This window comes from Microcaecilia unicolor, chromosome 5 (genome assembly GCF_901765095.1).
Source record: "Microcaecilia unicolor chromosome 5, aMicUni1.1, whole genome shotgun sequence".
NCBI lineage: Eukaryota > Metazoa > Chordata > Amphibia > Gymnophiona > Siphonopidae > Microcaecilia > Microcaecilia unicolor.
In genome coordinates, this window is record NC_044035.1 from 3,924,582 (window position 1) to 3,952,467 (window position 27,886).

Sequence of the window (27,886 nt, forward strand, 5' to 3'; positions counted from 1 at the left end):
TGAGTGAAGTGGAATGGGTTTGGATAGCTTCCTAAAAGAAAAGTCCATAAGCCATTATTAAGATGGACTTGGGGAAAATGCATTGCTTTTTTCTAGGATAAGCAACATAGTAACATAGTAGATGACGGCAGGAAAAGACCAGCACGGTCCAACCAGTCTGCCCAACAAGATAAACTCACATGTGCCATTTTTTGTGTATACCTTACCTTGATTTGTACCTGTCATAAAATGTATTGTATGGTTTTGGGATCTTTCCAGGTACTTGTAACCTGGATTGACCACTATTGGAAACAGGATACTGGGCTTGATGGATCTTCGGTCTGTCCCAGTATGGCAATACTTCTTATATGGACTCTAGATCCACCAAACCATACCCTGCACTCCATGATCACAGTGATGTTTATGGGTATTTCTGGTTACTCCTCCCTGCACTGAATTAATTACAGACTATGGACTATGCTCATATTCACTAAGTGCAGGAGTGACTGTAGATTAATTGAAGGCTCTGGGTAGAGGTATCTGTGCATTGCTTGAGTGAACCGATCTCATGTTTATGACATACAGGTAATGAATTCTGGTAGGACTTGTAATCTACACCTTCTTTTTCTCCACAGGCAGAAACTGCCCCGGGTGCTCCTGATTGTGGCTATGGTTCCTTTCACCAGCAGTATTGGCTGGATGGGAAGTTAATTGCCGTGGGCGTGTTGGATATCCTGCCACGCTGTGTATCCTCTGTCTATCTCTACTATGACCCTGACTACTGCTTTCTATCCTTGGGAGTGTATTCAGCATTAAGGTAAGGGAGGCGCAGGCTTGAACTTGTCGCTGTTTCAAAGCTCTGTTAATCTGTATGAATAGATACAGTCCAACTGGGCAATCTGCTGATGAAGAGACTCCTCCTGAGCTAAATGAGGTTTCCTAAGATGGGGTTGCAAGGATATAATTCACCCCCTTTTGACAGCTTTAAGCTCTGTCCACAGAATAAGAGGATCTATATCCTCAGTATCATTCAAATCTATATACTCTTAAGATCTTTTTGTTGGTCCATTAAGATAGCATCATTCATATGCCAGTATTGCTGACCTATACATTCCCTTTGCTGCAGATAAACGTAAAAGAATTGGCGCATGATCTGACCAGGTGTGGGTCTGATTAGAAATTGACTGGGTAGATCGTAAAATATCTCCATCATCCAGCCATAGGTCCATGCTCGAGTAAGCTTGATCCCCCTTCCCGTGTACTCCGCTCCATGGATAAATCCTTCTTTTCTGTTCCCTTCTCCACTACTGCCAACTCCAGACTTCGCTCCTTCTGTCTCGCTGCACCCTACGCCTGGAATAAACTTCCTGAACCCCTAGGTCTTGCCCCATCCTTGGCCACCTTTAAATCTAGACTGAAAGCCCACCTCTTTAACATTGCTTTTGACTCGTAACCACTCGCCTCCACCTACCCTCCTCTCTTCCTTCCCGTTCACATTAATTGATTTGATTTACTTACTTTATTTATTTTTTGTCTATTAGATTGTAAGCTCTTTGAGCAGGGACTGTCTTTCTTCTATGTTTGTGCAGCGCTGCGTACGCCTTGTAGTGCTATAGAAGTGATAAATAGTAGGTTAGTAGTCTCTTGTAACCAGAGCTAATATTGTGATGTCATAATGCCTCAGTCCACCAATAAGAGCCAACCTCATCAGTGATGTCACAATGGCTTGATTGTCCTATACTTGGCTCACTTTTATTACATAGCTCTTTGAGCAGGGACTGTCTTTCTTCTATGTTTGTGCAGCGCTGCGTACGCCTTGTAGCGCTATAGAAATGCTAAATAGTAGTAGTAGTACTTTGGGGAAAAATAAGTGAAATCCTTCTCAGCACTGTGTGTATTTCTCCAACTATCAAAGAGACCCCATTGAGCGATAAAACTCTTGATCTGTGCTCTTTCCAGTTGAGCTTCACCCTCAGTGCTGTATTGTCCAAATGTGGATCAATTGTAACATTAAAATCTTGTCCCAAGAGGAGACTCCCCTCCCTGTAACGCAGCAAAGCATGGCTCTGTTCATCCAGGAATACTTCCTGATCTTAATTAGGTGCATAAATACATACCATAGTATAAAGGATATCTCTCTGCAGGATTTTTATTAAAAGGTAATGGCCATTTTTGTCTGAAATCACCTACTTAATTTACCATGGATAAGCAGTCGAAAGCGTTATCAAGACTCCTCTTGTTTTGTTCTGGGTGCGATTAGAAGCAAATAAAATTGTATGGTATTTCTTATGTACCACCAAACGCTCATGTTGAATTTCAGATGCATTTTGTGGATGAAGGCCACGACTCATACAGTCCATCCCATACACCAATCATTGTTTCCAACCAGATCATAGTGAGGATAACTAACAACATATTGTAAAAGATCTCCAGAAAGTAGTAGATGATCCTATCTCAAGTCTTCTTTTTGAGAGGCGGCAATGCTTTATCAGACAACTGTCGCTGTAGGTGGCCCTTACCCTGAGATACTCTCTGCCATCTTGGTGGTCCAGGCCTGTGCTCCCTTGTTGAGACGACGTTCTTCCTTGATGGATTCTGATATAGCGGACAGTATCTTCTGCGCATCCTCCAAAGAGCTTACACGATGCAATTTGCCATCCTTATAAAACACTAAAGCAAATGGATGCTGCCACTTATAACGAATTCCAATGGGGTCGCAGTTCACCTGTGTACTACAGCATGTGGTGGATAGATCCTGATAAATATCATTCCTTAGCACCTGCAATAGATGAATCCAGAAACTTGTGGGTTGTGACCATCTACCAGCAGGTGGAGATAGAGAGCACTAAACTCTGTCTCATAGGACAGTATTCTCCTTGGTTAGTCAGTGTGTCTGTATCTCCAGTTCACTTGAGCCTGGGTGTGCTTAGACTAAGCTGTGCTGGCTTTAGGGGGTACACCTAGTGGTGCCACCACTTTCTCCTTCCTCACAGAGTTTTAAATAAATAACGGGGGGGGGGGGGGGGGGGGGGGGGGAGAAAGGATTGCAGCTTTGCCTGCTTATGTAGCTACTTGGATGTTGGATGGGGTTGACTGTGCTGCTACCAGTATGTCCTGGGCCAGAGATCTGAGGCCAGATCGTGTTCTTGGAGATTTGATAAGTGTTCATTTACATTTTAAATCAGCATGAATTTGGCATCCATGGCTGCGGGATCCATGCTGCCTCTTCGAGCTGGGCATATTTCTGGACCTTATACATGTGCTGGTAAGGTTTCTGGCTGTATTGTAACTTCTGGGCCTGGGATGCCGTTTTTCCCAGTGTTTTTTCTTTCGTGTATCAAGCCTATGTTCTGCTTTAGGGGGAAGATTCGCAGCATAAAGAACATCTATCTTCCTCATCAAATTGACCCCAAGATACCGAATATAGTGTGAAGCCCAACGATAGGGAAATTTGCCCTGCAAATAAGTTGTCAGCTTGGCATCTATAGTAGTAATCAGAATTTCAGATTTGGTCTTGTTTATCTGAAAGCCAGATAGGCTCCATATCACTGAATCTCCTCCTGCTGTCTCGGCAAAGAAGCAGCTGGTTTTGTAAGAGTGAGTAGAACATCAGCAAATAACTGTAATTTATAATCCACCCCTCCCCAGCTAAGGGTTGTTGTCTAATAGCCCACGCAAGTGGTTTGATAACCAAAGTGAATAGCAGTGGCGACACCACACAGCCTTGCCTGCTGCTGTGCAGAATGAAAGAAGACATATAAGCAGGGGCCTGGGCCCCCGCAGATTTCGCCCTGGACCCCCCCTACCGCCATTACATAAGTAGTGCCATACTGGGAAAGACCAAAGGTCCATCTAGCCCAGCATCCTGTCACCGACAGTGGCCAATCCAGGTCAAGGGCACCTGGCACGCTCCCCAAACGTAAAAACATTCCAGACAAGTTATACCTAAAAATGCGGAATTTTTCCAAGTCCATTTAATAGCGGTCTATGGACTTGTCCTTTAGGAATCTATCTAACCCCTTTTTAAACTCCGTCAAGCTAACCGCCCGTACCACGTTCTCCGGCAACGAATTCCAGAGTCTAATTACACGTTGGGTGAAGAAAAATTTTCTCCGATTCGTTTTAAATTTACCACACTGTAGCTTCAACTCATGCCCTCTAGTCCTAGTATTTTTGGATAGCGTGAACAGTCGCTTCACATCCATCCGATCCATTCCACTCATTATTTTATACACTTCTATCATATCTCCCCTCAGCCGTCTCTTCTCCAAGCTAAAAAGCCCTAGCCTTCTCAGCCTCTCTTCATAGGAAAGTCGTCCCATCCCCACTATCATTTTCGTCGCCCTTCAGCTGGCGGGGGACCCCAACTCCTGCCAGCCCAGCCGAGGTCTTTAACTTCTTCATCCTCGTGCTGTTAAACCTGCAATGCATCCTTCCAGTTAGACGGAGTTTGACGTCGCAGCACGTTGTACGTGCAGGACGTCAACGTGCTGCGACGTCAAACTCCGTCCAACTGGAAGGTTGCATTGCAGGTTTAACAGCACGAGGATGAAGAAGTTAGAGACCTCGGCTGGGCTGGCGGGGGTTGGGGTCCCCCGCCAGCTGAAGTAATATTTTTAAAAACCGGCAGCAGCGGACCTCGGGGGTAGGTGACCGCGGTAGGCGGGGAAAGGGTTGGCGGTAGGCAGGGGAGGGTTAACGGCGGTGAGGGAGGGACGGGGGGGGGGTCATAATGTGCCCCCTCACTCTAGCCCCTGCCCCCCCTACCACCGAACCTCAGATACGCCCCTGCATATAAGTGCCATTAATTTTATACAGGCTGCAGGCTGAGCATAGATTTTTGATGGAGCCAAGTAATGAATCAGCCTGTAAAGCCCCTCCTATCTAAAAGGACAAATATAAAAGGAGACCAGCACCTCTCTCCCTTCCCTCTAGCCCCCCCCCCCCCCCAATGAGTCCAGCACCTCTCTCTCTTCCCTCCCTCCCGCTCCCTTCATGGGTCCAGCACCTCTTTCCCTTCCTTTTATCCCCCCCCCCCCCCCATGGGTCCAGCACCTGTCTCCCTCCAGCCCCTCTCCTCCATGGGGCCAACATCTTCCTTCCTTCCTCCCTCCAGCCCCTCTCTCCATCTCTCCCTCCTTCCAGCCCCTCTCTCCATTCTCTTTCTTCCCTCCTTCTACCCAGCCCCCCCATGGGTCCAGCGCCTCTCTCCCCACCAGCCCCCCATGGGACTCCAGCACTCTGTCTCTTCCCTTCAGCTCCAGCACCCCCACCCATGGGTCTGGTATTTTGGTTTCCTCCCCTTCCCCACTGCATCTCTCTACCTTGCAGACTTCTTTGGGGCCTTCCCTGTGCCGGCTCCCGCCTTCTGATGTAACTTCCTGTTTTGTGGCTGGGAGGAAGGAAGACAGACATTGGGATGCTAGACCTGCGATAATCACTTTCTTTTTTTTGGTTTTTTTTTAAACCACGGGAGTAAGGCTTTTTACTGCTCCTGCAGGGCGGTAAAAAGTTTTGCACCCTCAGTAAATGCGGTAATTTTTTTTTTTTTTTTTTTTTTTTACTGCAGGTCCCCCATCCCCATGTCATTTTCTGCTTGCAGCACAATGAAGTGTTGGTTCTCCTCTGGCCTCATCTATGAATGTAACTGTATATTGCTACTACTTTCTGAGCAAATCCCTGATGCTTTTGTTTTTTTTGTCCTGCAGGGAGATTGCTTTCACCCGCCAGCTCCATGAGCAAGCACCTGATCTGTCCTATTATTACATGGGCTTCTACATCCATTCGTGCCCCAAGATGAGATATAAGGTAATGCACACCTTTTCTCTACCTTCTCACTCCATGAGACACGGGACAGCGCAGACCTTTCCTCTTCCTTCTCACACCATGAGACGCACGGCAGCGCAGACCTTTACCTTCTCACACTGAGAGACAGGGCATTGCAGACCTTTCTCCGAGGAAAAGCAGGCCATAATATTCTCACAACTGGGTGACGTCTTCCTTTGGAGCCCGATGATGCAGTCTTTAGTTTTCCGCGAGGCAGAGTAGTTGTGTTTGATCTCTCTTCGGCTTTTTCTGGTGCCTTCCCTGTGGGTATTTTTTCTTCTTTTCTCATTGTTTTTTTGTGTTTTACCCTTAGTGTCTCTGGTGCACTTTTTCACATTTTTAAGTTCTCTTTATTTTTCCAGCTCCAGAGGCCCTCGACTTTTTGGGGGAGCATGAGTGGCTTTTTTTCTCCTCCCACCATTGAGCCGTTTTTGATTTTTTTTTTTATCATCTGTTTTTCCCTTCATGTCCCAGAAAATTCCCAGTGGCTTCAAGTGCTGTTCCCAGTGTAACAGGGTCATCTTTGGGACTGATACCCATTCCTGGTGTATCCAGTGTTTGGATCCAGACCACGGTGCTCATTCCTGTGTGCTTTGCTTGCCCATGCAGAAAAAGTCCCAGAGAGCATGAGAGATTTTTTGGCACTAAGTCTGGTATATTTACGTCTGCATTGAAAACGTCAGCTCTGATGGCTGTGGTGACTACCTTTGACACTGGGAGCACTCTAGTGTCAAGAAGGTCCCCCTCTGCCTCAAACTCGGATGCTTTGATAGTTTCCTGGGACTGCCCAGCATTGGACCCGAAACCAAGAAGGCTGGATATGATGTCCTCAGTACCAAAAAGGTGCAGATGCCCAATGCCATTTCCAAGCCTAAAAAGCATCGGCATCGGTCCCCCTCGAAGCACAGTACTGGGAGATCTGGGGCATTGGCTTCACCAGCACCCGAGAAGCATCAGCATCAAGAGGAGTGCTCCACCTCTCTTGTGGTGGAGCTGAAGCTGCAGTTGCTATGCAGCTTAAGATCCTATTTCCGATTCCGCCCCAGTTGATTCACAGGCTGTCTCCACACCAACTCTTGCCCGGCCATTCCTGATGCCTTTCTTCGATGATCGGTTCTGGGCATCCTGCAGCATCAGAGTGTTAATCATCGAGGGCACTTGCGCCAGCCACAGCACAACTCTAGCCCTAACCTTCTGCGTCCTTCTTTCAGAGGTTTTCAGCTAAGTCTAGAAAAGGTACCTACTACTCTCAAAGGCATAGGTTTACTCTTTCCCGTTCTTACCAACGGGCCCAGACCCAGCTCTCCTGTCCTCGTCAACAGCATACCCAGGAGGCTCAACCAGTTCCCCAGTCAAAGCAGGAGAAGAGTTTTTGACTGGCTCCAGAAGAGCATAGCTGCCATCCCAGTAGCCGTTCCGGGTGACCTGGTGGTAAGGTGGAGGCTGAATTTTTTCCAAGAAAGGGGGGCCCTTTGTTACCTTTGACCAGTGGGTTCTCCAAATTGTCTGCCACGGTTTCACATTCCATTGCCGAAAACAACCTCCAAATTGCCTTACTCAAGAAAGTGCTTGCAGAGGAGCTCTCCGCCCTTCTGAAGGCCAATGCTGTCAAACTCGTTCCACTAGGGGAAGAAGGGAAGGGATTCAATTCAAGGTACTTCCTTGTGCCCAAGTAAACAGGGGGATCTCGTTCCATCCAAGAGCTCAGGAGCCTGATTAAGTATCTGGTCAAAGAAAAGTTCTGGATGCTTTCCCTAAGCACCTTTCTTCTCATGATTCAAGCAAAAAATTGGCTATACTTTCTGGACTTCAAGGAAGCCTGTACTCAATACGATTCTTATCATGGGTTCAATGTGGTGTACAAATAGTAGAAAGCATTATACAAAGAATATAAAAATACAACAGGCTACAATCCCCAGTCACAGGAAGTATCTCAGCTTTTGTGTGAGGAAAGACCACTACCAGTATCTCATTCTGCCATTTGACTTTGCGTCAGCTCCCAGGGTGTTTACCAGATATCCTCAGGGTAATCACAGCACAAACTGGGAATTCATGTTTCCCTATCTGGCGATTGACTGATCAAGAACACATCAAAAGAGGGTGCTCAAGAGTCTTGCCTCACCAATTTGTTTCATTTCTTTGAAGGCGTGAATGGATAAAGGTGAGCCGGTTGATGTAGTGTATCTAGATTGTCAGAAAGCTTTTGATAAAGTTCCTCATGAGAGACTCCTGAGAAAATTAAAGAGCAATGGGATAGGAGGTAAGGTTCTGGTGTGTATTAGGAATTGGTTATTGCACAGAAAACAGAGGGTAGGGTTAAATGGTCATTTCTCTCAATGGAAGAGGGTGAATAGTGGCGTGCTGCAGGGATCTGTATTGGGACCGGTGCTATTTAACATATTTATAAATGATAATGGCAATCGGAATGACAAGTGAGGTGATTAAATTTGCAGATGATACAAAACTATTCAAGGTTGTTAAAACACAAGCGGACTGTGAAATATTGCAGGAAGACTGGGCGTCCAAATGGCAGATGAAATTTAATGTGGACAAATGCAAGGTGATGCACATTGGAAAGAATAATCCAAATCATAGTTACCTGATGCTAGGGTCCACCTTGGGGGTCAGTGCTCATGAAAAAGATCTGGGTGTCGTATATAATACACTGAAATCTTCTCAGTGTTAGGTGGCGGCCAAAAAAAGCAAATAGGATGCTAGGAATTATTAGGAAAGGGATGGTGAATAAGACCGAAAACACTATAATGCCTTTGTATCGCTCCATGGTGTGTCTGCACTTTGAATATTTTGTTCAGTTCTGGTCGCCATATCTCAAAAAAGATATAGGGAATTAGAAAAGGTTCAAAGAAGATTGACCAAAATGATGAAGGGGCTGGAACTCCTGTCATATGAGGAAAGGCTAAAGAGGTTATGGTTCTTCAGCTTGGAAAAGAGACATATGAGGGGAGATATGATTGAGGTCTTCAAAATCCTGAGTGGTGTAGAACAAGTAGAAGTAAATCGATTTTTTACTTGTTCCAAATGAACAAAGACTAGGGGACACTTGGGGAAGTTACATGGAAATACTTTTAAAACAAATAGGAGGAAATATTTTTTCATTCAACGAATAGTTAAGCTCTGGAACTCTTTGCTGGAGGATGTGGTAACAGTGGTTAGCATATCTGGGTTTAAAAAAAGTTTGGACAAATAGTCTGCTATTGAGACGGAAGCAACTGCTGGCCCTGGGATTGGCACAATTTGGGTTTCTTCCAGGTACTTGTGACCTGGCTTGGCCACTGTTTGTGAATCCTTTGTGTCGGGTAGCAGTCAAAAATTGGACTTGGGGCACCAGTCAAGGCATGGTGCTCCAGCCATGTATCTGGTGGACAGGTTGGCAGAATCATGCAACCGCACGAGTGGTCTCTGAACATAGGTGTTGCCCGCAAGATCTTCCAAGAGTGGGGCACCCCCCTCGGTGGATCTTTATGCCACTCATCTAAACAACAAAGTTCCTTGGTACTGCTCCAGACTCAGGTCGCATGGCAGGCTACTGATAGATGGGGTTTTTTCCCCCCTCCATTGGGGAACAGGTCTTCTGTATGCATTTCCTCTCAATTCTCTGATAGGGAAGACTTTGCTGATTCTCTGCCAAAACTGGGGAACCATGATCCTCATTACCCTGTTCAGATTGAGACACAGATATGGTTCCCTCTACTTCTGGAATTGCCCTCCGAAGAACTATGGAGACTGGACTGTTTCCTGACCCTCATCATTCAGAACAAGGGTCTCTTCTCCATCCCATCCTCCATTTTCTGGCTTTCGTAGCCTGGCTGTTGAGAGTGTAGAATTTGCCTCCTTGCAGCTGCCAGAGGGTGTCTCCAGGGTCTTGCTGGCTTTCAGGAAAGATTCCACCAAGAGGAGTTACTCCTTTAAATGGAAGAGGTTTGCCTTCTAGTGTGAGAGCAAAGCCCTAGAGTCCTCTCTTGCCTTACACAAAACCTGCTTGAATACCTCCTGCACTTTTGTGAGGCTGGTTTGAAACCAACTCTGTAAAGGTTCCCACAGTACAATCTGTGCTCTTCATCACCATGTGGGAAGTAAGCCCATCTCTGGACAACCTCTAGTTGTTCGCTTCATGCAAGGTTTGATGTTGACAGAGTTCCCTATCAAACCTCTGACTGTGTCATGGGACCTCAGTGTTGTCCTCACCCAGCTGATAAAAGCTCCTTTTGATCTACTTGATTCCTGTAATCTGAAGGTCTTGTTTTTGGTGGTGGTCACTTCAGCTCACAGAGTCAGTGAGCTTCAGGCCCTAATAGCGGATCCACTTTACACAAAATTTCATCATAACAGAGTTCTCTGCACACACCCTAAGTTATTCCTAAGGTGGTGTCAGAGTACCATCTTAACAAGTCAGTCATCCTGCCAGTTCCCAAAACTTCTTGCCCATCCTGGTGAAAGCACACTGCACACTTTGGGCTGCAAGCGAGTCTTAGCCTTCTATCTAGAGTAGAGTAAAGCCCATAGACAGTTTACGCAGCTTTTTGTTTCTTTTGACCCAAACAGGATGAAGATAGCCATTGGCAAACGCACATTATCCAGTTGACTGGCAGATTGCATCTCTTTCGCTTATGCCCAGGCTGGGCCAACTCTGGAAGGTCATGTCACAGCTGACAATGTCAGAGCCACGGCTACGTCAGTAGCCCACTTGAGGTCAGCCTCTGTTGAAGAGATTTGCAAGGCTGCAACGTGGTCTTCAGTTCACACATTCACATTTCACTACTGCCTTGAGTGAAATACCAGATGTGACAGCCGGTTTGGTCAGCCATTTCTTCAGAATTTGATGTCTAGAATCCAACGCCGCCCTCCTAGGCCTGTTGTTTTTGTTCTAGACTGCCCCTTCACAACTAGTCTGTATATAGTTTCAGGTTGATTGGTTTCTTAGGCCTTGCCATTGCAAGTCCCTATTGTCCTGGTGGTGTTATTTTCGGTGGTAGCTAAGGATTTCCAGTTGTGAGAATATTATGGCTTGCTTGTCCTTGGAGAAAGCATAGTTACTTATGTGTAGGAGTTGTTCACTGAGGATAGCAGGCCAAGTATTCTCACATACCTTCTCTCCTCCCCTTCGAGTTGTCTTTTCCAGCTATGTTATTATACTGCTGGTCCTGCGCTCGCACATTGGGCATGAAGTACATAAGTACATAAGCACTGCTACGCTGGGAAAAGACCAAAGGTCCATCAAGCCCAGCACTCCATCTCCGACAGCGCCAATCCAGGCCCCAAGAACCTGGCAAAATCCCCAAATTTAATAATGATCAATGGACTTTTCCTTCAGGAATCTGTCCAGACCCCCTTTAAACTCAGCAAGGCCAGCTGCTGTCACTACCTTCTCCGGCAATGAGTTCCAGAGTCTAACCACGCGCTGAGTAAAGAAAAACTTTCTCCAATTTGTTTTAAACTTACCACATTCTAATTTCATCTTGTGTCCCCTGGTTCTATTATTGTCAGAAAGCGTAAACAAACGCTTCACATCACCCGTTCATACACTGTGGAATGCTGCCAAAGGCTTCTTGAACAGTAGGCTGGGCAGCATTTGCACCGGACTCCGTTGGATGATGTCACTCAGTTGTGAGAATACCTTCTACAGGTACATATTATTCAGCCCTTGCATAGAATAATCATGTCTGATTTCTGTTGAGGCTACAGTTTGCTAATATGCCTGAAGCAATCCTGTTCCTGCTGCACATAATGGGGTTTAGAGGATCCCTGATGATAAAAGAGAGAGAACAATGAGTGTTTGAAGCACTGTACATGTCTGATTTAGTCATGTTGCAAGCCCTCAGGGACAGGGAATTACCTTTCTGAATATAACTTGCCTTAAGTTACTGCTGCCCCAATTAGACGGCCCCTTTCGGACTGACTGTTCACTTGTCTTTTAGATTGTAAGCTCATTGAGCAGGGACTGTCCCTCTATGTTAAATTGTACAGCGCTGCGTAACCCTAGTAGCGCTTTAGAAATGTTAAGTAGTAGAAGAGGCACACACTTTAAATACAGTCCATTAGACAGTAAGTGTTGAGGCTGCCAGAAGAAACCTTTGAGTAGTTAATGTAGAGGGTTAGAAGTCACCACCAGCTTATCTTTCTCCACCCAATAATTTATTTCGTTTATTTATTTATTTGTGACATTTATATCCCATATTATCCCAAACAAGTTTGAGTTCAATGTGACTTAAAATAAACAGTACAGGATACATAACAAAGAATAATGCATAAGAAAGTAATTTGTTATAAGAATCCAATTTTACAATACAGTATCATAAACGTACTGGGATAACTATGGAAGTTTAACATTTAGAAAATCTATTATGAATGAGAAATTGTACATGAAGCAAAGAGAAAGTTAATGGTAAATAGAGTAATAACCAATTCAGGTAATAATTAATTGTTTGAGATGTGGTTGTTCTTTGTGAAGGTTTGTTTGAATAGGAACGATTTGAGGATTTTGCGGAATCTAGTATATTCCTGTATATTCCTTATTTTGGGTGGGAAGAAGTTCCACCGTTTGGTTCCTAGGTAAGTGAAGTCTGCAGAGTGGACACTTTTGTAGATCACTTTTTTTGCAATTTGTGGGGGGGGGGGGGGGGGGGGCGTGTAGTCTGAGATAGTTTCTTGCCTCATATTTAGTGTTTCTTTGAGGTAAGTTTATTAATGGTACCATATAGTCTGGAGCTCTACCATTTAGTATTTGAAAGGTAAAGGTACATAATTGAAGGTAATTCTCACTTTGCTGGGAAGCCAGTGTAATTTGATTAATAAAAGGGAGGCACATTCAAAATGAAAGATTTTATGCATCTAGCTTCTCCTACATAAGCGCACAACTATGGAATGGACTCCCGTATGCAGTGAAAACCATTGGAGCCGACTCTGTGGGTGCTGTGGGTGCTTGAGCACCCCCAATATTGAGAAAAATTCATTGTATGTGTTCAGGAGAGGTCATTTCCATTGGGCTTAGAACCCACAATAATTTTGAAAAGTTGGCTCCTATGGTGAAAACAATACATGCCCACCTAAACTTCAGGAAATCATTAAAAACCCAGCTCTTCAAAAAAGCTCATCCCACCGATCCAACATAAATCTCCACACCCAGCAACACAACATAATCAGTGATCGTACTGGACAATTTACTATCCTCTTTCCCCTCTACCCCATGATGCCTGATCATTTCTACCTCATTTGACCACAACACAATCTTGTATTTGTTATCAACCGAAATGGCAAACGCCTTTATGGTACTTGGTAAGCCACATTGAGCCTGCAGATAGGTGGGAAAATGTGGGATACAAATGTGGTAACATTGTCAGCATATACGAATGTTTAGAGTTGACAGAGGGGGGTGGGGGTGGGCAGTGGCGTAGGAAGGGGGGGCGGTCCGCCCCGGGTGCACGCCGCTGGGGGGTGTCGGCTCCGCGCTGGTGCACTGCCCTCTCTGCCCCGGAACAGGTTACTTCCTGTTCCAGGTATGCACTCCGGGGGGGAGGTATGCGCTCCGGGGGGGGGGGGGGGTGCGCTCCAGCGGGAGGAGGGTGCGCCGTGCTGCACCCGAGGGGGGGGGGGTTGCGCAGCGGCGACCTGCCTCGGGTGTCAGCTCCCCTCGCTACGGCTCTGGGGTGGGGTGTTCAGTCCATTTCCTCCTCTGAGGCTGTCAGTGGTAGCAAGGTATAGAGCAATGGTTGCAGCCATAGGAGAAGGAGCAGGATGCAGCTTTTAACAGCCTGGGCGGATGACAGAGCACAGGTAGGTTCAGGATGCAGTGTTACTGACTGCCAGTGGGAGGAAGGGATGGGGGATGGATGCAACATCTGTAGTGCTTCCAGCTGGGGGTGGGGGAAACAAGTATAGGGAGAGCTTATGGCAATTTCAAGTACCTGGCTGCCTGCTCAATGCTCTGGTCAGCAGACGCACATAGTTATTAAGGAAAGTACGGGCTAGCTGTTTGTTACACTGAGTACCACTGATTTCCAAGCAGCACAGTGACCCTGGGTTTTCAGTGGTGACACTTGATTTGGCTTCTAATTGCAGTTTGTTAAATAAGATAAGTCTTGTGCCTTACAGATTGACAGTTTCTATAAAGAAGAGCAGAAATTAGAATAAGGAGGACTCAGTGTCTGTAACTGAAAGAGCAAACGGTCTTCTCTGCTATTTAATATTTCCCTTCTGCTCCACAGTGCCCTGCAGATTTGTGTTTTAAATGAGCCATCAGTACAAGCAAAATCCATGTCCACTTCCTGCAGTTCTCAAGCATAACTGGATTCAGATGTTAGACCCTCTGTCTCCACCTCATGGAGTTGGTAGACCGCAGTCCAAAGCTGTGCAGCTCAAGTTACCCCTAAAGCACTCTCCCCAGTTCTGATAGTCACTTTGTTTATGCAAGGAATTAAAGACACAGAGGCTGTGCTCTCCACCTTCAGGGATGGAATTCGCAAGGGTTTTGCCTTTCATTGACTCCACTCACTCTAATAAATCCCCTTTATGTACAACGCTCTCCTTTGCCAGGTGTTAGTAAGAATTTGGAGATGTGATTTTAAGAAGATAGGCCACTATAGTTCACTTTTTATCAAAGATCAACAAGGCTTGTTGAGTAATATTAGAATACAGATGAAAGATGAACTGTGTGTTTAACCTTTCCCCTCGGTATGTGTGGTGATACCTCTGCTCCTTCATACCCTTTCCATGTGCATGGATGACACAGTGGTGCAGGGAGGAGGGATTTAAATTTCTTAGGAACTGGGCAACATTCCGAAAGAATGGGCTCAACCTTAACCAGAATAGAACCAGGCTGCTGGCACTAATATTTAAAAAGGAGATAGAGGAGCTTTTAAATTAGAACGGGAGGAGGTAGCCGACAGTTGCTCAGGATCACATGGTTCAGAGTGAGGTATCCTTGGAGGATACTATTATAACAGGACATTTAGGAGGTTTCAACAAAGGTGAAAGAAAGCCAGAAGTGTTTAAGGGCGAGAGACCTCGATTAGAATATTGTATACAATTCTGGAGACTGCACCTTCAAAAAGATATGAACAGGGTGGAGTCAGTCTAGAGGGCAGCTATTAAAATGGTCAGTGGTCTTCATCATAAAGCATATGGAGACAGACTTAAAGATCTCAATATGTATACTTTGGAAGGAAGACAGGAGAGGGGAGATAGACATTTAAATACTTACGTGATGCACAGGAGTTTCAATTGAAAGGCAACTCTGGAATGAGGAGGCGTAGGGTGAAGATGAAAGGGGACAGACTCAGAAGTAACCTGAGGAAATACCTGGGATGCGCTGGGCGGGGCTTCCCTACCACTTAAGAGAAGCTCCCTTATTTGGTAGGGAAGCCCCACCTAGCACATCCCAGGATGCACTGGGCAGGCTCCCTCCTCCATCATCTAAAGGTACGGGGGGGGGGGGGGGGGTTAGTGCAGCTTTGATCCTGGCAACCTGGGTTCAATTCCCACTGCAGCGCCTTGTGACTCTGGGCAAGTCATTTAACCCTCCATTGCCCCTGGTGCAAAATAAGTACCTGAATATATGTAAACTGCTTTGAATGTAGTTGCAAAAACCACAGAAGGGCAGTATATTAAGTCCCATTAACAAGATTCCATGCACAATTTCAAAGAGTAGCAACATTCCCTGTAAAGCCCCAAAGAATAGCATGATTCTGGAATCCCAAAGAGGCATATTTTCAAAGCACTTTGGGAGGCTAAGTTCCATATGTTTCTATGGAACTTTGGGAGGCTAAGTGCTTTGAAAATAAGCCTCAAAGTAGGCTAATGGTTAGTGCAGTGGACTTTGATCCTGGGGAACTGGGTTCAATCCCCACTGCAGCTCCTTGTGACTCTGGGCCAGCCACTTAACCCTCCATTGCCCCAGGTACAAATAAGTACCTGTATATACTATGCAAACCACAGAAAGGCAGTATATTAAGTCCCATGCATAATCTCAAAGAGTAACAACATTCCACGTAGAACCTCAAAGAATAGCAAGATTCCAGAATCCCAAAGAGTAAGGAGTGGAGGAGTAGCCTAGTGGTTAGTGCAGCGGACTTTGATCCTGAGGAACTGGGTTTGATTCTGTGTGACTCTGGGCAAGTCACTTAACCCTCCATTGCCCCTGGTACAAAATAAGAACCTGTATATAATATGTAAACTATGTAGTTGCAAAAACCAGAGAAAAGATTCCAGGCACAATCTCAAAGAGCAGCGACATTCCATGTAGAACCCCAAAGAATAGCAAGATTCAAGAATCTGATTCCTGAATCCCAGCCTAGTGGTTATTGCAGTGGACTTTGATCTTGGGGAACTGGGTTCAACTCTGAGCAAGTCATTTAACCCTCCATTGCCCCAGGTACAAAATAAGTACCTGTATATATTATGTAAACCGCTTTGAATGTAGTTGCAAAAACCACCGAAAGGCAGTGTATCAAGTCCCATTTCCCTCTCCCTATTTGAGATTCCACATGGAATGTTTCTAGTGGAGGAGTAGCCTAGTGGTCAGTTCAGCGGACTTTGACCCTGGGGATCTGGGTTCAATTCCCACTACAGCTCCTTTTGATTCTGGGCAAGTCACTTAACCCTCCATTGCCCCAGATACAAAATAAGTACCTGTGTATATTATGTAAACCGCTTTGAATGTAGTTGCAAAAACCACAGAGAGGTGGTATATCAAGTCCCATTCCCCTTCCCTTCCCCACGTTTTGTAATACATATCTAAAATATGATTTATAATTGTAGCCTTCTGTGACCAGAATGAAGCTTATTCATAAGCCACTTATGCTAGGTCTGGTCTCAGTCTCTTGTGCTCATCTTAATATTTGCGCTAAAAAGAGCTGCCTCCTTCTAGAATTTGGCAATACAGCAGTAGTGGAAATGGTCCCACATCTAAATTTATAGTGAGCTCTGGAAGCGTGGCTCGTGGCTGGGCTGCCTAACCTCATACAAATGTGACAAACACACACACTGGAGGGAAAAGTCAAGGTACTTTATATACACAAAAGTGATTGTAGTCAGCTCTGCTACTTCAAAAGCTTAATCTCTCTCAATATAGTTCCAGTCAGTGCTCTTCATGGGACTTGCTCCTAGCTAGGTCCAAACACTCTGGCAATTCATGCCAGCTTGGGTCCCTTCTGGGCACATCCCAAATTTATGCACTTTAAGAATCCTGTGCAAAGTTCTCTCCCACCATTAACTGACTTGACTACTTACAATTTCTCATCCCAGGGAAACACTTAGCTCTGGCTGGTTCTCTTCCCTGATATGCTCCTCAGGCAGGGCCACTGAGGGGAGGAGGGCAAAATTCCCCAGGCCCAGCCTCCGGAGGGAGGGGGGGGAGAGGGGACGGCACCGGAAAGCTTCTTCATGCCTGCTTCTGGGTCTGTCTCTCCTGCTCCAGCTGTGTGCTGCCCATGACCCAGATGATTGCATTAAGACAATATCGCATCAGTGCAATCATCAGAGTCCCGACTCCTGGCGCACAGGAGAGGATGGCAGCGGTCTGAGTGGGGGTGGGCCACAGTGGTCCGGGTGGGGGGGCCTAAGTGAGGGAGTGATCCTACGGAAGCCCAGCCTTGTACCACCCACTGCCTCACATGGGCCTAAGCGAAATATTCATGTTTTGGTCACCACCACAGACTCTCATTTACTTTTTTTTTTTCAACAGCACCCCCAGCACACATACACACTTCCACTTTTTCCCTCCCTTCTGAGATCTTCATTCATGGTCTTCCCCCTCAGGCTAACATACTTTACATCTTCAAGAGAAACCTGGGGAAAACTGCAGAGACTAGGACTGGGTGTTAATCAGTAGCCAGATGTGAGTAATGAGGACTTTGGGAGAACATGTTTTGAAAGTAACATGGCTGAAAACCAGGCAAGCTGGGCAAGTCATTTTCACCACCTGTATTATCTCTGGTAAAGCCAGAGATGCCAAGAGCAGACCAGTCCCTCTAAGACTGAGATTTTGAGATTTACAAGAGGTGTCTGTGATATTGATTTAGGAGGTTTTAAGTATCAAGAAAGCTTCGCAAGTGAAAGAAGCAAAAGTAAATGTTTAGCTTTCTTTAATGCCTCCGAAAGGACAGAGTGGAAGCAGTCTTAAGGCAGTTTTTGAAGGAATTTTGTCAGGTTTAATGGACATTAATTTCTCATTTTTAAGTTTACTTTCTTCCCTCTAAACATTCTTATGTAAGGTTTTGATCGAGTACATATGATCTGTCATACTGGATTAGACCCAGTATCCTCTTGCTAACAGTGGCCAAACAAAGTCATGAGTAGTGAGAAGACCCCAAAAAAAGAAGCTACAGTGTGTGCTTACTATTTGCGAGGGGTATGGTTCCAAACAAAATGCACGAAAGGCGATGCATTGCTCCTGTTAGGTTCCTGCCAAGCTCTGGTTCTGAGAAATCGTGAAAAGTGAAGCATCGTTCGTAGTAACATAGTAAATGATGGCAGATAAAGACCTGTATGGTCCATCCAATCTGCCCAACAAGACAAACCCATTACATAAGGTATGATGCGATACTCCATATGCATGCCCAATCTTCATTTGTCCCTGGTTGAGGTTCCTGAGTTCTATCGCACTGCTGCCAGTTAAGTGATTGAATTTATTTATTACTAACATGGGCGTATCTGGGGTTCGGCGGTAGGGGGGGCCAGAGCCAGAGTGGGGGGGGGCACATTATAGCCCCCTCCGCCGCCATTGCCACCCCCCTGCCGCTGTCACCACCACCCCCCTACAGCCGCCAACACCTACCTTTGCTGGCGGGGGACCTCATCCCCCGCCAGCCGAGGTCCGCTTCCTCTAAAAATATTCCTTGAACTGAGGTCTTTTAAGTCGTTCGTCCTCGCTCCCACTCCTCCGTGCTGCTGTTCAACGTGCTGCGACGTCAGACAGACTCCGAAACTGGATTCCGCAGAGTTTGAACAGCAGCACGGAGGAGTGGGAGCGAGGACGAACGACTTAAAAGACCTCAGCTCAAGGAATATTTTTAGAGGAAGCGGACCTCGGCTGGCGGGGGTTGGGGTCCCCCGCCAGCAAAGGTAGGTGTTGGCGGCGGTAGGGGGGTCCAGGGTAAAATCTGCGGGGGCCAGGCCCCTGTGGCCCCACGCAGATACGCCCCTGATTACTACACTGTTGAAGCACTAAAAAATTATCAACACCAAAAAAAAACCCCACTTCATAGGATCAATGACGATTTGCACTTGAAAACTGTCTGTTAAGCAATCTTGTTGCATTAATTCTGAAGATCCCTATGGTTATTGTGAATGTATGATTGAGAGGTGTTACCATCATCAATAAAAATTTATTTAATTCTGAAGATCCTTCACAATATAAAAAAATAGAAGTAGATTTGTGCCTGGGAAAGTTTATTAAGTATGACCCATTCAGTCATGGCATTCAGGCCATTGGGTTCCACAGAATGTAAACGCTGGAACTTTGTCAATTACCCAACATCTGAAATCTTGGAAAGGATGTGATTTAGCTGCATAATGAGCCGCAAATGGTGTTCCTGTTTTATTCTAAGTGTTATCTATGTTTACTCATATGTATATTCAATAGTTTTCCCAACATAAATCATGTTACATGGACACTGTAGAATGTAAATCACACGCTCAGACTTGGCAATCAGTGTGTGTTTTAGAATAGTAAACTTTTTTGTCAACAGGATTGGTGAAGGTGTTACTCTCCAATGTAATGTGGTAAATTTTGCAAGTACCACATTTGGATATAACAAAAGAGAGGGAACGAAGTACAAACTAAAATCCAAACAGAAAAAACAGCACCACGGGCCTTTAAAAATGGAACACAGTTCTTTAATGAATGAGCCTTGACAAAAAGACCTGACACGGGCCGTGTTTCGGTGACTAGCACCTGCGTCAGGGTTCCCCACTTCTCATATAGTAAAAGCTACAAAGCACCAAGGCACTTTCACTTTCTGTATCCAAACGGATTAAAAAAAAAAGAAAAGAAAGTGAAAGTGCCTTGGTGCTTTGTAGCTTTTACTATATGAGACGTGGGGTAAGGAATAATATATTGTAGAGGAATATATTCGAGTTATTCCCCAGGTTTTCCACGTCATCACTGTGACCCCTGACGCAGGTGCTAGTCACCGAAACACGGCCCGTGTCAGGTCTTTTTGTCAAGGCTCATTCATTAAACAACTGTGTTCCATTTTTAAAGGTCCGTGGTGCTGTTTTTTCTGTTTGCAAGTGCCATATTTAAAATGTCCTTTAGATTGTATAGGTACCTGATCATAATTCTCTGCAGGTAACATGGCTGGACTCAAAATTTCTTTCATATTACATCCTCTGGAAAAAGCAACTTAGATATCCTGTTGTACTAATAATGAATGCGTCCACATGATCTGCCAATTTTTGTGTAGAATCTTATCTACTGCATCGCCTCCCTTGGCATACCGTACCACACATACGTCTTTTGAGTGATCGGAGGACTTGTTCTTGGAAGTTAATAATAAGGTCCTGTTATTCTGCTTGATGCGTTTAAATGCTAACTTTAACAGTTTATGTGGGTAACCTCTCTTTAAATAAATTGCTGGCACGTTTCTTAAAATCTTCATCATCGGAACAGATCCTGTGAAAACGCAAGAACTGTGAAAAAGGTAAACTCTTCTTAAGAGTCTTCAGATGACAACTTTTAAATTCTAATAGGGTGTTTCTGTCAGTAGGTGTTTTGTATGTTTAGTTCATAAATGAATGACCCTTTTGTTCAATACATACATCCAAAAAATGAACCTTACGGAAAGAACAATCAAAAGTGAATTGAATAGCAGTGTCAGTATTGTTTTTTATTTTCTTTTTCGAGATCAATTATTCCTTCAAACATCTGGAGAAGCTATGGAAGCTACTTTGCTCCCTCGGTAGCAAACCTATTCATGGGTGATTTTGAACAACTGTGGCTTCTAAATTCTTTTCAGGATTTGATATTTGTATGGTGTTGTTACATCGATGATATTTTTTTGCTTTGGAAGGGTACAGAATCAGATCTACATAAATTTTTTGATTGGCTTAATAAATGTGACAAGTTATAAGAACATAAACGTTGCCGAACTGGGACTGACCATCAAACCCAGCATCCTGTTTCCAACCATGGCCAATCTAGGTTACACAAGTACCTGGCAAGATCCCAAAACAGTACAATACATTTTATGCTGCTTATCCTAGAAATAAGTAGTGGATTTTCCCCAAATCCATCTTAATAATGGTCTATGTCATCCAAACCTTTTAAAAACCCTGTTAAGCTAACTGCTTTTACTACATTTTCTGGCAACGAATTCCAAAGTTTAATTGCACGTTGACTGAAGAAAAACTTTCTCCAATTCGTTTTAAATTTACTACATTGTAGCTTCATCACATGCCCCCTAGTCCTAGTATTTTTGGAAAGTGTAAACAGACGCTTCACGTCTGCCCATTCCACTCCACTCATTATTTTATAGACCTCTATCGTATCTCCCCTCAGCCATCTTTTCTCCACGCTGAAGAGCCCTAGCCACTTTAGCCTTTTCTTATGAATGGAAAGCCAAAGTAAGATCTGTGGCAGGGATTTGAAATCTGCCACACTATTCCCCCAAATAATTGTTTTGAGGGGGACAGTGAGAGTACATAAGTGCATTTCTTCCCTGGAAGGTGAAGACCCCCCCCCACTGCAGCCCTCTCTTCCTCTCTTCTACATCACTCCTTTTCCTCCAGTCCACCACTTCCTTCCTTCCTTTTCTATCACTTCTCTCTTTCTCTCTCTCATTGCGTGTCTCCCCATCCCCCAACCACCACTCTCCTCCCCATGACCTGCTGCTGCTCCCATTGAAGCCTAAAGATGCCTCTTTTTCTCCCTGTCCACCTCCGGTCCGGGCTGAGGACACCACGGCCTCCCGATCCATGGCATGTTTACCCACTGAGAAAACTGGAACAGTTGCGTTTCGGAGACTCTGTAATATTGCAGTAGGATGCAAACTGAGCAGACTAGATGGGCCTTCCTGTTTGTATTCTACAAAGCTCAGGTTAGTGGCAGTAAGGAATTTTTTCCTGCCATCTGTGCTTCCTTTTCTTCCTCAGAGGTCTGGGTTCATTACAATCTCTTCCTGATGCTTATTTAAATATTTACATAAAAATGTTCCCAAAAACTATTCACATCTGTATGCTTCCGGTCGTGTTGGCTGTGCTTGGCTGAAAAAATGGACCTCCGTAACAGACCCCAAACTGATTTGTATTTACTGATTCTGGCTTAAATTGCAGTTTATGCACTGCGGTCGAGTCACTTGTAAGCAACTGTATTTTGAAAGTATAATGTTTGAAACTGGGTATTTTAATAATCTCTTTCCAGGTTTCAGTGGCCCGGATATGTGGTTTAAGTGGGTACGGTGCATGGAAAGGTTAAAATTTACTTTTAAAGAAAAGCAGCAAGATACTGAAGTTTCTGCTCTGTGTAGTGGGCTGAAATTCTCTGCTAAAAGGATTGCAGTCGGAGCCCAGACCCAAAGAGCAAAAGTGACATTATTTCTCACCACAGTGCACATTTTAAAACCTTCAAAATACTTTGGTACCGGTCAAACGTTTTAGGAGCCTAGGGGGAAACAATATTTTTCCTTTCTATTTTTTACTTCTTCCCTTCCCTTTCCTCCTCTCTTCTACTTCCCCTTCTCCAGTCTTTCTTCCACCTTCCTTTTATCCCCAGTGTCTCCAGCATTTTCCCCCTCCCATCCCTCCACCTGCTACCGTCTCCTTTTTCGTCATCTGCAGATCACTTTCTTGTTGTGACAATTTTGCATCTCTCCCTACACTCCTTCCCAGGAACGCCATTCACTAGGCAGATCTCTCCTAATTGCACCCTTCTCCTCCATCGCTAACTCCAGACTCCGTTCCTTTTTTTTTTTTTAAATTTGAAGATGTTTATTGAACACAACATAATGGAAAAATACAATGCTTGCCAGTGCAGCCAACTGACTGCTCTAATATTCCAAATACAGCAAGTCCAACAACCACTGTAAATCACAATCATTTTTGATAAATTTTCTCCCCACCCTCCCACCCAAATCAACTCCCCCCCTCCCCTGCTCCCAACTTAATCCAGACTCTGTTCCTTTTATCTCGCCGTACCTTATGCCTGGAATAAACTTCCTGAGCCATTACGTCAAGCTCCATCCCTGGCCGCCTTCAAATCCGGGCTAAAGGCCTACCTGTTTGATACTGCTTTCAATTCCTAACTTGTCACCTGCTCGTAACCTTTATCTTGTCTTCCTCTCTTCAATAGTCCCTTTTCCCTATGTGTCCTATCTGTGCTTCCCTTATCCCTTATTTGCCCTGTCTGTCTGTCCTGAGTTAGATTGTAAGCTCTTTTGAGCAGGGACCGTCTTTTCTTCATGTTCAACTGTGAAGCGCTGCGTACGACTGGTAGCGCTATAGAAATGATTTATAGTAGTAGTAGTAGTAGTAGAAGCCTGCCCTTGCAGATTAGCAATGCGGCCACGCAGGCTTCTGTTTCTGTGAGTCTGACGTCCTGCCCTTGCTGATCTGCAAGGGCAGGCTTCTACATGGAATGCTGCTAGCGGAATAGCAACATTAACATTCCATGTAGAATCTCAAATAGTAGCAACAGAATCTCCAATAGTAGCAACATTCCATTTAGAATCATTCCTATGTGTCCTTCTACCCTTATCCTTATTTGCCCTGTCTGTCTGTCCTGATTTAGATTGTAAGCTCTTTTGAGCAGGGACTGTCTTTTCTTCATGTTCAATTGTGAAGCGCTGCGTACGACTGGTAGCGCTATAGAAATGATTTATAGTAGTAATGAGTGGAATGGATCGGGTGGATGTGAAGCGACTGTTCACGCTATCCAAAAATAATAGGACTAGAGGGCATGAGTTGAAGCTACAGTGTGGTAAATTTAAAACGAATCGGAGAAAATTTTTCTTCACCCAACGTGTAATTAGACTCTGGAATTCGTTGCCGGAGAACGTGGTACGGGCGGTTAGCTTGACGGAGTTTAAAAAGGGGTTAGATAGATTCCTAAAGGACAAGTCCATAGACCGCTATTAAATGGACTTGGAAAAATTCCGCATTTTTAGGTATAACTTGTCTGGAATGTTTTTACGTTTGGGGAGCGTGCCAGGTGCCCTTGACCTGGATTGGCCACTGTCGGTGACAGGATGCTGGGCTAGATGGACCTTTGGTCTTTCCCAGTATGGCACTACTTATGTACTTATGTACTTATGTAGTAGTAGAAGCCTGCCCTTACAGATCAGCAACGCGGCCGCGCAGGACGTCAAACTCACAGAAACAGAAGCCTGCGTGGCCGCGTTGCTGATCTGTAAGGGCAGGCTTCTACATGGAATGCTGCTAGCGGAATAGCAACATTAACATTCCATGTAGAATCTCCAATAGTAGCAACATTCCATTTAGAATCATTCCTATGTGTCCTTCTACTCTTATCCTTATTGGTCCTGTCTGTCTGTCCTGATTTAGATTGTAAGCTCTTTTGAGCAGGGACTGTCTTTTCTTCATGTTCAATTGTGAAGCGCTGCGTACGACTGGTAGCGCTATAGAAATGATTTATAGTAGTAGTAGTAGAAGCCTGCCCTTGCAGATCAGCAACGCGGCCGCGCAGGACGTCAGACTCACAGAAACAGAAGCCTGCGCGGCCGCGTTGCTGATCTGGAAGGGCAGGCTTCTACATGGAATGCTGCTAGCGGAATAGCAACATTAACATTCCATGTAGAATCTCCAATAGTAGCAACATTCCATTTAGAATCATTCCTATGTGTCCTTCTACTCTTATCCTTATTGATCCTGTCTGTCTGTCCTGATTTAGATTGTAAGCTCTTTTGAGCAGGGACCGTCTTTTCTTCATGTTCAACTGTGAAGCGCTGCGTACCACTGGTAGCGCTATAGAAATGATTTGTAGTAGTAGAATTAAAAGTGCATGATGATAATTAATATAATAGTAACAGTGAAATAAACTTACACTGGTCAATATTGAGCTGTCAGCATCGGTATCTTTTAAGTGCTGTCGCCAGGGACTGAATTAGACCTGGATGTTCAGTTCCGGTTCCTATTGGGATACTAAGAATAGCCATACTGGGTCAGATCAATGGTCCGTCTAGCCCAGTATCTTCCTTCCAACAGTGATCAGTACAGGTCACAAGTACCTGGCAGAAACCCAGTTAGTAGCAACATTCCATGCTACCAAACCCGGGGCAAACAGTGGTTTCCCCACATCCATCTCAATAACAGATTATGGACTGTTCCTCCAGGAACTTGTCCAAACTTTTTTTTTTAAACCCAGGTACATTAACCGCTGTTACATCCTCTGGCAACGAGTTCCAGATTTACGTGAGAAAAAAATTTCCTCCTATTTGTTTTAAAAGTTTTTCCATGTAATTTCATTGTGTCCCCTGGTCTTTTTGTACTTTTTGAAAGAGTAAAAAAAATCTATTCGCCTCCACTCGCTCCACACCACTCAGGATTTTGTAGACCTCAATCATATCCCCCCTCAGCCGTCTCATTTCCAAGCTGAAGAGCCCTAACCTCTTTAGCCTTTCCTCAAATGGGAGTAGTTTCTTCCCCTTTATCTTTCAGTTTCTATTTCTCTATATTGCATTGCATGCAAGGTTGCCAGGTGGGCGGTTTTACCGTCCAATTGGGCGGGTTTTCGCCAGCAGCAGCGGGAAAATTTCGCCGGCCGCAGGATGCAGTTTTTTGGGCAGTTTTCCCGTTGCCGCTGTGCGAGTTCGGCAGTTTTTTCCGGGGCTTCTATTGGTCCAATTTGGTCCAATAGAAGCTTTTCCGGGGCTTCTATTGGTCCAAATCGGACCAATAGAAGCCTTTCAGGGGCGGGGTTGACGTCAGGGATGACGTAGGGGGTGGGGTTAGTGACGTGGGAGGCGGGGTTAGTGGCGCAGGGGCGGGGTTAGGTGATGCAGAAGACGGGGATTGGCTACAGGCGGTTTTTGGGCGGGTTTACGGCTAGTTTCGGGCTGGGAAAATTTTTCCCAGCTGGCAACCCTGATTGCATGTAAAGTCTTGCTTCTTGGGTTTTCCAATTCGCTTGTAGCCTGTCTCTCTTTCGTTTTAATCTGTGGTCAGTTGATCTGGTATTTGGTGAGGACCTGTGTTTTGCATGTGAGATCTAGGTCAGGTATTCTGTTTGTGTGCAGTTTCTGTGCAGGGAGCTGTAGCAGAGGCCAGTTTGTTTTGTTTTCCAAGCTGCATCAACCAAATTGCTGTTCTGTGGCTCATTTCATTTTTTGCAGGCATGATTGCTACCATTTGGGTTGTGTTTGGTTTGGTAGGACAAATTTGATACATTTGTTGACTGTTTTTCCTAGTTTCCCTTGTTACTTCACAGAGTTCCTGATAGCAGAGCCGCCAAGGCTGCTCATCCCAATGCAGGGATTGAAGGCCAGTGAGTGAGGTTTTTCTCACTTGCCCCAGCCATGTCTAAAACTAGTTCTGGCAGATGCAGGTTCCAAAAACTGACATATTCCAATCAATAAGTAGAAAATAACATTCTTCTTTCTACCTTCGTTTTCTGGTCATTTTATTTTTCTTATTGTGTTGGTGCTAGCCTCTGGTTTCTGCTTTCTTCTCTTAACTGTCTTGCCAGAGTCTCCTTGTCCATTTGGCACTTCTTTTCTGCCCATGATCACCATCTGTCTTCTCTCTGCATCCCTGTCTATCTGACCAGCATCACCCCCGTCTTCCTACCATGTTGAGTATCTCTGTGTCCCTGTTCCCCCCCCCCCCCCCCCCCCACACACACATATGTCAGCATCTCTCTCTCTTTCTTTCCTCCCTCCTGTCTCTCTCTTGGCCAGCATCTCTCCCCCTCTACATGCCCCCCCAGGGGTCTAGCAAGTGTTCTCTCTTCCCTCATTCCTGTTTTGTCTCCCCTTTGCAAGAGCAGCACCTCTCCCTCTTCCTTCTGTCCCCGCAGGTCCAGCACCTCTTTCTCTCTCTGTGCCCTTTTTTTCCTCACCCCCGCCATTGGATCTCTCTTCCCTGACCTCCCGTCCATCACCCCTCTCTCTGTCTCCCTCCTCGCCCCCTCCCCAATGCAGCACCTCTCTCCCTCACCTACTGTGATTCAGTGCCTCGCTCCTTTGTTGCCCCCCCATGCAGCACCTCAGTCCCTCCACGCCCCCTGATTCTACACCTCTCTCCCTCCTTGCCCACAATGCAACATTCTCTCTCCCATGCTGACCTTCTGAACTGCACCTCTCGCCCTCCTTGCCCCCGATGCAACACCTCTCCCTTTTTGCCCCCTGATTCTGACCTCCTGTACAGCACTTTTCTCCCTCCTTTGTCCCCTCCCCCCAATGCAGCACCTTTCTCCCTTCTTGTCCCCCATGCAGCACTTCTTCCCTTCTTGTCCCCCATGCAGCACTTCTTCCTTATCCCCCCCAGATGCAGCATCTCTTCCTCCTTTTTGCCTCCCCCCCGATACAGCACCTTTCTCCCTCTTTGCCCCCCCAATGTAGCACCTCTATTCCTTCTTGTGCCCCCGATGCAGCACCTCTCTCCCTCCTTGCCCCTCCCGATGAAGAGCACCTCTCTTCCTCCTTGCCCCCCCCCCCCTCTAAATCACAATGCCCTGTTGGTCTAGGGTAGGTGGGGCAGCAAACATTTAGCTGCAACCTCTCGCAGTAGTCTTGTGAAGGTTCAAAACCACCATTCAGAATCGTAGAGCTGACATGGGAAGCAGTGTAGGTCCGAGGACTTGGCTTTCCACAGTGCTTGAGAGAAGGGGCTTTGACGTGTGAGCCGGAGTCTGTGGCTGAATGCATGCGACTTGTTACGTCTGTGATAGTGGAGGGAGTTTGTGTCACTCTTGTTGAGATAACACCAGAATTTGTTTACTGTTGTAAGTAGTAGGGGGAAGAGACCTAATTCTGCCCTTCATTTGTTACTGGGGATGTTTCTATATTTATTTGTTACATTTCTATCCCACATTTTCCCACCTAATTGCAGGCTGAATGTGGCTTACATGTACTGTAAAGGCGATTGCCAATTCCGGTATGAACAAATATAAAGT

The 27,886-nt window shown here is 45.4% G+C and overlaps 1 protein-coding gene across 5 annotated transcripts in view; it reads left to right on the forward strand.

Moving 5' to 3' along the window:
- Positions 1 to 27,886, forward strand: part of ATE1 (arginyltransferase 1) — a 173,522-nt gene that overhangs the window by 119,848 nt on the left and 25,788 nt on the right. For all 5 annotated transcript variants that reach the window (XM_030202595.1, XM_030202594.1, XM_030202596.1 and 2 more), the window contains 2 exons: positions 615 to 796; positions 5,688 to 5,787. In XM_030202595.1, coding sequence (XP_030058455.1) covers positions 615 to 796; positions 5,688 to 5,787 — 282 coding nt within the window. The remainder of the gene's footprint in view (positions 1 to 614; positions 797 to 5,687; positions 5,788 to 27,886) is intronic.